The sequence below is a fragment of the Colias croceus genome, chromosome 4, assembly GCF_905220415.1.
Source record: "Colias croceus chromosome 4, ilColCroc2.1".
Lineage (NCBI taxonomy): Eukaryota > Metazoa > Arthropoda > Insecta > Lepidoptera > Pieridae > Colias > Colias croceus.
The window spans coordinates 3698310-3709634 of NC_059540.1; the positions used below are offsets into that span (position 1 = coordinate 3698310).

Here is an 11325-nt window from a genome sequence, read left to right on the forward strand (position 1 = left end):
TTTGTACGCTTAACCGTATCAAAGGCGCTTTGTAAGTCGGCGCGAAATTCGTGCAGTCTGTACATTGCAGTTGTCTCTCTTATTACCATGAAAGGAATGGAGACAGGTGCTCGGAATGTATAATGCATATTATAGTACGCCGCAGTCGGTGCTCGTAATCGTATTTACAGAAAATCGCGAGGGCTTTGCTATAATTTGAAATGGAGCGTGGTTCGTGCGAGGCGTAAAAGCATATTTTGGAATTTTATGTTGCAAATTTTGTGGTGTATTATTTTCTGTATTTTGATTGTAATGCGAACTATAATTGGGTTGGGTTTCATGAGTTCATAACCAGAGCTTTAAAATATTCATGCCATGAATCAAGAATGCTGTAAGTATGCTCTTTGACTGTGCCATACTTCGTTCTTATAATATTATGTACGCCATAGTACAAAACACTTACAAAACATGATGTTTTATAAAAACTCGAAAAAATTGAACTCAAAACAACTGAATACAAATTTATGTTGCCTATGTCACTACCAAATTTCGGATGATTGCAAAGATAAGTCAAAATCCATCCCGCGGTTCGGGTGTGCCAAAGAAAAATACAATATATATATATACACTCGAAAAGCATAACCCTCCTTCTTTCGACCACTATTTTGTTCCAGCATTTTCACAGATTTGTCCAGCATCTACACCGCGGCGTGCTTTCTTTCGCAGTCGGGAAAAAATTAAAACAATTATTTCATAACCGATACAACAGTATATAATATTATGAAAGATAAGTAGAGTGCAGGTGGACGGCGCGCGCTCACCGCGAGCGATTTAACCAGTTGTTTATTTATGCAGCTTAACCTGAGGTTAGATTACAACTACGTTTTGAGTTCGTTACACAATGCGAGATAATCCACTTTGTGTTTGAATAACAAATTGGACAGGACTATTGAGTTATAAAAACCTAAATGTAATAAGTTAAAAATTTTTTTAGAAGAGTTTAGAATGTATGAAAAAGAGTGTATTATGTTAGAAAGAATAATTGTAGCAAATTTACCATTGAACACCAGAATGAAAATTTTAAAACTATGATTTCAAGTAGCACTATTTGGTCAAAATAGGAATAAAGCTCGAAAGCTCTAAAAGAACGGAAATTATTTGTGCTTATTCTTTACACTTATATCGAGCTGCAAACCTCGATGAAACAAATAAGTATCAAATACAAAACTTAAAAAATGTGGCATAATGTTCAGAAGGTTGAAAGTTATACAGATACATAGCAAGCAAATGGCTATCTGCATAGCTCTGAAGTCTGACCTCAAGGCGTGGTCAGTCACGACTTGACTGCCGCTGGCTGCTGTTTATCGCTGACATTTCGTCGGTTAAATAGAAAAATGACGTTATTCAAAAAGTACAAATTTTACAGTACAAGCGTTTGAAGTTTTTAATTTCATTAAAATTCGTGTTTCTATAAAAGTGTTATATTTACATAGAAGTGTCATATATCATTTAGAAGGTATTTACGTGGGTATTTAGGTGGTGTGTTATTTAATTATTTATTTTTGAAATAGAATCATTTCTAGCAAGAAGTGTCTTTTTTCTACATAAAAAAAAAATATAACAAGCACGGATTTTCTAAAAAAAATAACTTCATAATGGAAAAATAGTTTTATTAAGTAAGTTTATTTTACAATTTGAGATCTTTATAGGATGGCACATCCACTTAAAATTACTTATAATGAAATAAAATTCTTTAACAAAAATGATCTTAAAATTAACACAGTCTTATTAGATAAATCAATGGCTAGAATATTATTGAGATCAATGAGCTTAAACTTAAAGCTATTTCTTAACATACTTAAAAAAAATAAAATTGCAAAAAGAAAAGAAAAATTAGTTTCAGTAAACTAAAAAAAGTCTTCTATTAATAAAAAGTTTTATCTAAAAATCAAATAGAGGTACCATTATTTTGATTTTTAGTAACAATTAAAAATCCAAAAACAAAAATACTACCAATAATATAGAATTAAAGCATTAACTTAAAACTTCAGTCTCTTCTCAATTAAAAGTAGTCTAAAAAAAACAAAACTCTTCTAGAAAAATAACAATGAGTGGTAAAATAGAAAAATAATCAAAAAACAATGAAGTCACAGATTTTCATAGAAGTTTTTATAAAATCTAGGTATTATATTTTTATCTATAAGTGTAAGTATACCTGCTTTCTTACTGTCAGATACAGGTAATTTTGTTGAATACAGCGGTTGTATTTCTGAACTCAAATTCTTTTTTATTTTGCTAGCTCGAGTTTTGACCAGTACAGTTTTGAAGCTATCTTCTTTAAAGGAACACTTGTAAAAGAATCGATCATTGTGAATTTTCCCCACTCTTATAACTTTAATATCCCCCATTTTTACCTTTTCTCTATCTTCATTAATTGAGTAATTTGATCCAACTCCGTCTGCGATTTTCTTAATGTCAAAGAAACTTTCATGATTTAGTTCATGGACTCTGTATGGATTTCCTTTTTTTTTAGCGGTTCTAATCAAAGTAATGTATTGTTCCGGGACGTAAATAGGTGCAGATTTCAAGGATCTTGAAATATTACGCTCTATCACAGAATGTGCAGAATCTCCTTCATTCTGTGAGTGGCCCTTTATTAGAAATTTGTGTGTAATAGCCGTCAAATTTTCTAAATTAGTGACTGCGTAAATATACATTGCAATCATATATTTATTTTTTTGTTGTCCACAACAGTTGTCGCTATAAAATATGACTTCAAAATCATCCTTAGTATTTTCTTGCAGCCTTCTTAAATAACTTAAAACGCAGGATCCAATTTCATTGACTCCTCTTCCGCCTTCACCTTCATGCCAAACGTAACAGTTCACGTCTTTGGATCCAAGTTCGTAAATAGTTAAGTTCAGAACATTTAGTTTTGAAATATAATAAAAATTGGAAACATCCCCTCGTGGACACGGCATCACGGCTTGCAAATCATATACGGCAATTATGCATTTTCCATTGGCATTTTCTTTATCGAACTGTTTTTCTTTTCTTACTAAATCTTTTTCTTCTAGATGAGAGTCGTATTTGGATTTTAACGGCTCTTTATCTTCTGCATTATTATAAGCTGCGCAATCCTCACATTGATCCTTTTTTGGAGACCAAAATGAAATATTGAACTCTTTGGTAAATATATTGTAATATATTTGATAATCAGCATGAGGAACATTTTCTGTACGACATTTTGTAACATAGTCTCTATGTAATTGTGCAATAGAGAGACCTCCTTCAATGTATTCCCGGCTCGTACTAGCTCGACAGTAATGACTCTCAATTCTAGGTATAGAATTGATATGTTCTTTAATCCCATCAATAATTGCAATGTCAAGCTTATTGTGTTTACCATGCTTGCCTCTTTTGTCATCTTTCAGAAAACCCCCAACTATAGAGTTTTGCATTGAAATTACTGTTCTTATCGGTCTGTCGGATATACCCAGAGTATTTTTAAAAAAAGTCTTACAAACTCGAATTAAATCTCTGTCAACTTCAAAATTAAATGCATGATTATAATCTTTTCTTGTACTTCCTTCGCGAATATATCTGTACTTCGGTTTAATTGCAGTTACATGTTTATTGATAAATTGACGTTGTTTATCTAAATCTCCCATTTTCCAAAAATTCATAAAAATAAGTTGCCTCTTCTCCTCATTAATCTTGTTATAACATTTCAGTTTACATTTTTCAGTACATGTTGGTTTCATTTGTCTTTCTGGCATTGGTTTTTGTGACTTCGATGTCGATATATACGCCTTTCCACAATTTCTTAATAGCTTAGCTTTATTTTTTCTCCATTCTTCCGGTACGGCTTTTCTTTTTCTGCCCTTCTTCGCTTTATCATTTTCATCCTGAACTGTATTATCATTAATTGTAGTGGTTTCATCCTCCGAAGATGATGACACTGCAAGATCTTCGTGTAGTAAAAAATCCGGGTCCTTATCTGTATCATCAGGCGAGAAGTCATTTTGACTATCAGGTATGGAGTTGGAACAACTATCGTCATCATCAGAGGATATATCCGATTCCGATAATATTATTATATTGCTTGAAATCTTGGAATGGAGAACGTCAGTACTTTCTTCTGATACTGAATCACTTACGGGAGTTCGCACGATAATCCTACTAGGCCCAGTGTGCCTAGTGCGAGTTTTCATCGAGTACGAAACGTTACTATCGCGTTTGCGTCACAGCGAAATTTGTATGGGGAATCAAAGCTTCCCCATACGTCCGCTAGGGGCGCTGTTCGATTTCCCATACTAATTCGACTGTGACGCAAACGCGATAGTAACGTTTCGTACTCGATGAAAACTCGCACTAGGCACACAGGTTGATCAATCGACAGGTATGGAGTAATTTGTGAATCCGAAAAAGAATTGTTGCTAATAAGATTCGACGTCTGAACATTGTTATTCAAATTATTCAATGGAGTGCGTATGGAATTAAAATTAGTTTGCAGTGGCTCAACGTTAATAATCTCACAAAATTTGGATGTGGATACTATGTTTGATGGTTCTATATTCTCTGTAGCTGAGATATGGCCCTGGACAACTACTTCAGATACGTTAGTTATCTTTTCTTCAGTCTTCTCAAGATTATTTTCAGAAAGTCCCTTGGACATTATCATTTTTATCATTTTTTCACCACGCTTCATCCTAAAACAATAAATTAAACTAATCAAGCCAATTGATGATATATACTGTATGTGTTTCTGTCTGTCTGTCTGTGTTTCTGTCTGTCTGTCGGTCGGTCTTTTCTTCACGCCTAAACTACTGAACCGATTTGTGTGAAATTTGGTACAGACATAGTTTGGAACTTGAGAAAGGACATAGGATAGTTTTTATTACAAAAAAAAATATAAAAATAAAAAATAAAATTTATTCCGGACATAATATAGCGCCATTTTGGTCAAACTAAAATTCTGCCGAAAGTCACTATTCCACGCGAACGAAGTCGCGGGCAAAAGCTAGTAGTATCATAATTATTAACTTGTACTTTTAACGCTAAGATCTCATAAAATGCGTTTAATTTTACAAGATAAACGTCATTACTTTACAAAATCCATACAAAAAGTATTTTTCATAAACAAACACAGTCATATTAAAAATTATGTCATTTTTCTGATAAAGTTCATGCAACTAAATGTGAAAAAACTATATAGAAAAATGTAATTTGTCCAAATATGTCATGTTTCACTAACTCCATTTCACAAAACGTAGTCACATTTTTAAAAATGTCCTTTTTCTATTAAAGATATTGTCATAGTTGTAGTTAAATTTCAAAGTAACAAGGTAATTTCTCAAAGAAATACATTTTTCTGTAATATTTCTTACCTTTTATAGTCTTATCCAAACACAATTTTTTAGAAATGTCACTTTTCTTCCAAAACGCACGTGTGTTCAGTGTCGTGGCCGGTGGCAAATGACAGAGGGAAATTTTTCTACAATCAAAATGGCGAATTACCACAGAGAATCGAAATGACACTTGCGACATCTAGTGAACTTAGCGTGAACTTTTTATAGTGTCGTTTTTACATATAAAAAGAATCATTTATGTAGACTCGTTTTAAGTGATAATCTTATTTTCCAAAAAATTTGAAAAATGTCATTTTTCCATTTAATCGACGATTTGTTATAATTTACAGCAGATACATAACGTCACAATCGCGCAATAAGTCTATAGTTTCCTCTGAACGGTTGCATACAAATTGGGTCACATGTTAAGGCTTTTAAGACTTTAAGGACTATAAAGCTATTAAATTATATTTCATTAAAATGAAAAATATGTTAGAGAATGTTGAAATTTTCAAAGAAGAAGAAGAAAAATAATTTAAAATAGATCTTAATAAAGCAGACATTACATTGGAAACAACTCTATGTTTATGCTAATAATCAATAAACATCATCTAGTAAGACATCCTTCATCGTAACTCAAACTCTTACTAAGATTAACCGCAGAAACAACAAACGCTATATACAACGCCGCGGCCGGTGTTAACGCAATTCAATTTCTTTCCTATTTACCTGAAAAAGTGCGCAAGTCATTTTAAGGACAAAGTATACACGCTGTTTCTAAAATAAATTATTCAGTCTCCACGTTAAGCAATATATATTTTTCCAAGGACATAAAACAAGAATAAAAATGGAGCAAATCTCTAAAAATATTGGTTGTTCTTAAAGAGCATCACGGTGAAACAGGGTTGTCGATTTTGTATTTTTATGGTATGGTTTTTTCGAAATTAAAAAAAACTCACGTCGATTATTAGTACCTGTATTACCCAAAGAACAAAAAACCTTTATTTACGTGTCTGACTAGAGCGTAGGTTTATAAAGACCACACATAACAAACTGTGCTCAATTCAGGAGCATAGCTGTAATAAAATACCCAACTTAAATACAAAGCGTAAAGAAAGTTAACGTCGAAATTAGCTCCTAAGACCCCGAGCTAAATATGTGACAGCCCTGTGTGCAACGTAACATAATCTCGTTACAATTTCACTTGGCCCAGCTGCGCTCTTTCTTATGGAGGAAAACGAATCTTTAGTATGAACAAATTGCTTGCTCAGGATCTTAAAGTAAATTCAAGGTGTACCTACTGTTTAAGATAATAAAAAGCACTGAAACTTTGCTAGCTAGTTTATTTTGTTTTCAGACCATGATTTAAACTCTGGTTTGAAGTAAAAACAAATTTGCTGCAAATAAAAAGTGGAGATGATAGTGATATTAATGAATCTTAATTATCAAAATATGAGTTAAGGAGTCAACTAATTGGTGAATTTCTGTGTGACCGATCTCGTCGTGACCAATCTCTAAGGAATGTCTACTTACGTAATTTATAAAACATTGTTCTGCTGTACGACGTTTTTTTTTTTTTTGTTAGATCTTAAATTTGCATGCTATGTGTTGTAGAAGAATCTATCGTCAGTCACATCACACGTCACATCTATCATTCTGTAATTCATGGAAGTATTTTATAAAAAATAAATTAACATAACTCCATTGCAATATCACCTAATGATTGTTCTCAATATAGAAAAGAAATTTGTTCACATTATCGACACAATTACGTTCCAACCGATTATTCTGATGAGTCGATGTATCGAGTCCGCCAGATATCGTTTTAATTCAATAGGACTTCTATCTAATCGCTTAATGGTCTGAAGATTGATGGGTACAAGGGACAATACGGTTATTAATTTATTTGTCCCAACAAAAGAAATGCTTGTGTGAAATGGAGCGTGAACGAAAGTTTTTCTTTGTTTGCGAGTGGTTCATCTATTCTTGGTTCATTTGGTAAGGGTTTTTGTACGGTGAAAAGAATTTTCTACTCTCCTCTGTTTAACATATTGTTGCTATATTTATGTAAAAATCAAAGCAAACAAACATTTTCCGCGCTTGTATTTGTTTTAAGAGTACACGGTAATTTGTTGGAATATGTACTCAAATGTATGATGATTCTTTATGTATTGCTTAGAACATTTTGCAAGTGAAGTATAACAAAAGTACGAGAAATTTATAAAGTTAATATTCCTATGTACTCCACGTATCCGTCCATAAAGTACGTTGAACATTTGAGAACGGGAGACGAAGTATTACCTCTTCAATCATTGTAATTAGTACATATATCAACGTCTATATATTACGTACTTATATAAAACAAACACGCCTATTTACAACTAATCTCCAAGCCATTAAACCACAAAGCTTTTCCCATTAACGTTCGTGTTGCATAATGACTACGGCCTTGTCCTAATACTAAACAAATTACCTTTGTCACAGTTTGAGACATGAGTTCAATAAACTTAAGTAATGTATGAATTTTCTATTTCAATTATGCTCGCAGACATCATTAATTTGTCCTCGTGAGGGTGTATGTTCGATCTGTCTTTGTCGTACTTGTATTCTTCGTGGTTGCGTGTAAAATTGTTCTTCTGAATAAAACGAATAAAAATATAGTTTTATATATTTTATCTTCATACTTTGACTTGAAACTAAATTTTCGTAAATGCTTTTATTTTCGTAAAAATTTCAAACATATCATTTAAATACTGTGATAGAATGAAAAGAATATAACATCAATATTTCTAACACTCTTGGCACTTGGTACCTACTGCTATGGTGTTAAATTATTCATGTTCATGTAAAACTTATGGAACTGTCACTTGGAATATATAATATTACTAGCTTACCGCCCGCGGCTTCGCCCGCTTTCTCTAAAACGATTTGAGATTTAAACTATCCTATCTCTCAAGTTGGATCGAACTGCACATGGTGTGCGAATTTTATTATAATCGGTTAAGTGGTTTAGGAGTCCATTGAGGACAAACATTGTGACACGAGATTTATATATATTAAGATGTAAGAGGAACGTGTCTTTACAGGCTCTTTGAGTAAGCATCCGGTCTTCAATGGGCATTGTCTAAAGTGATGATACTCTTAAGTACGTCGTGAATTTTTCCCTATAACTTTTTCCATGGTACATTTATTAGGTAACCTTATATTAAATTACATGAACCAATAACCATTACTACGAACTTTGTAGTCACTGTAATTTCTAATTAGAAGATTAATGAGTCATTGAGCATCTCTGTTAAAAATAATCTTATTTTATTAAAAATCTATTAACTCAAGGTACCTATAAGAATTTGACAAAACCTACCTTATATTTCCACAGTCCACTTATAAATTCTTCCTGAAAAAGTGAAGAACTCTTTACCACAAACTGGACATTACAATGTTACATAAACTAAATATAATTAGAGTAATATAAATACCTACACATATTCTACAGAACCCATTTACAGATGACAATTTGTTGATTCCAAAAGCAGTGGTTTTGCGGCAACTACCTCAGTAGGCAGTTAGATATAAAACACGCCTGAATAGTACTTTTAGTTCACGTTAAAAGGTACTACATATATCCGTAATGGACTCAGCCCAAATTACAGGCAGCTGTAATTTGTTTGTAGTGTTGAATATTCTAGCATACAGCTTTTGCTTTACGAAAACTTTTATCCAATATTGGCTTTATTCAACGATGTAGTACTTATACATTTGTTAATTCAGGTAATCAATTTCACTAGCATATATCTATTACATAGATATAATAAATCTGTAGAAGGGTCAATTCTGTACATTGAAAATATTGAAAAAATAAATACCAGGGGGTGTTACTGGATCGATACCAAACCCAAATATGTGATTAAAAAAATTTTTGTCTGTCTGTCTGTCTGTCTTTCTGTCTGTCTGTCTGTCTGTCTGTCTGTATGTTCAGGCATCACGTGAAAACTAACGGTTCGATTTCGATGAAACTTGGTATAATTATACCTTATTATCCTGGGCATAAAATAGGATACTTTTTATCCCGGAAAAATACGTAGAAAAAAAGTACCTAAATCTTAATTTTTCCGCGCGGACGGAGTCGCGGGCGGAAGCTAGTCTTATAATATAACCTTATAAATATTAATAGTACTTTTAATAAGTGCTTGCTCCATAATAGGACAGAGCTTTAAAAATAACTGCATTTGAACGATACATATAGTGATATTTCTATATCATTTATTAGCATAATAAATAAATAAATAATAAATAAATATTTCGGGACAATTTTCACACACGGCACGATCTGATCACATACTAAGCTTTCGCTTGTGTTATGGAAACCAGATGGCTAATAAACATACATATTATATAATACAAAACTGCTATAAAATAATCACATTGCTTTAAAGTTTTAAATTAATCTTCTGGAAAGTATTTGATTTTTATATCTAAAATAAACCAAGATATATCATTTATATGTTTGAAATAAAGCTTTCCAAAGCAGGTGCGGATGCAATAAAAATTCTTATTTATGAAGCATTAAGAGATTCGTTAGTGATCTATATAAGTATTGATTGGAACGAGCCGACTTGAATAACTACATTATTATTATTTACAAGGCTATAGAGAATAATTAAAACTCATAAACGATGGTATACTTGACTCACTTGATTGTTTATACTTTGAAGTATGAACGATTATTGTCTTGTCGGTTCTTCTATGTATTGATCGTTACGTAGTATATTGTTTCAAAACTATTGATAATTATTTGAAATTACGTAAAGGCAACTAAAGTTTGATTTTGAACTAAGTTTCTGAAGTAATATTTGCCTTTAGCTAATATAGTATACCTACTAGCCTTCCACCCGCGGATTCGCCCGCGTTGTCAAAGAAAAACCCGCATTGTTCCCGTTGCCGTGGGATTACAGGGATAAAACCTTTCCTATGTGTTAATCCAAGTTATCCTCTAAATTATGTGTGCTAAATTTCATTGTAATCGGTTCAGTAGTATTTGTGTGAAAGAGTAACAAACATACATACACATACATCCAGCCTCAAAAACTTTCGCATTTATAATATTACTAGGATTTTAGAAAACGGATGATGGTACATATTTAGCTCTATCTAAATTACATATCCTTTAGATTAAAAACTAACTTCCAAAACCTGTATAATGTAAATATCGGATTACTGTTGGTTTGGTCGAAATTATAATTAATTCAACATCAACACAGCATGATACATGAGGGTTCCGTCACGAAATATAACAAATTAACACAAGCTTAAGTTGATGGTAATTAATTTCTATAGCGACCCATATTTATGGGTAATAATTGAGCTAAGGGGTTATTAACCCTTACTCTAAACTGGCGTATTGTATTAATGACTAGCCGTGCCCCGCGGTTTCACCCGCATTGCTCCGCTCCTGTTGGTCTTAGCGTGATCAGTGATGATACATAGCCTTCCTCGATAAATAGGCTATCTAACACCGAAAGAATTTTTCATATCGGACCAGTAATTCCTGAGATTATCGCGTTCAAACAAACAAACTCTTACGCTTTATAATATTAGTATATAGATTGGGAGATTTTTACAGCATGGAGCATTCATACAAGTTAATAAAAATGTAATATCCGTATCAGTTTTTACTGTAAGTATTGTAAATAATTAAATATCTCCTGAAACTTTAATTTTGTGTTTAAAATAAATAAAGAAATCAACGTAAATTGTGTACAATAAATTCACATAAGAAACAACTTTCGTTGCAGCAAAACAGGTGAGTAAATTATGTCCTTTTGTAAATAGACCAACTATTTTGTAAGAAACTAAATAACTATATTATGTATATTTTACTTTCGAAACTATCATACGAAAATGTTACGTATAATAAAACTTTGAATGTAAAATCTGCATTATGAAAATGAAAAGATATGAATTTTAACAAGATTTCGGCTATATGCGGCTATGA

At 32.3% G+C, this 11325-nt stretch overlaps 1 protein-coding gene across 1 annotated transcript; it reads right to left on the reverse strand.

The window, feature by feature from the left end:
* Positions 1–1422: 1422 nt before the first annotated feature.
* On the reverse strand, positions 1423–5490 carry LOC123690980. The gene is made up of 3 exons (XM_045635140.1): positions 5370–5490; positions 4366–4691; positions 1423–4171 (listed from the first exon to the last, which is right to left on the reverse strand). Exons 2-3 carry the CDS (start codon positions 4688–4690, stop codon positions 2127–2129), a joined length of 2370 nt encoding a protein of 789 aa, XP_045491096.1. The 5' UTR covers position 4691; positions 5370–5490; the 3' UTR covers positions 1423–2126.
* Positions 5491–11325: the final 5835 nt, after the last annotated feature.

Bases quoted from the DNA above. Each gene is read 5' to 3' on its own strand.
- LOC123690980 (XM_045635140.1), bottom strand. From the start codon at position 4,690: ATGAAGCGTGGTGAAAAAATGATAAAAATGATAATGTCCAAGGGACTT. The intron at 4,172-4,365 runs CTGTGTGCCTAG...GCACTAGGCACA, and splicing joins ATACCTGTCGATTGATCAAC to CTGGGCCTAGTAGGATTATC.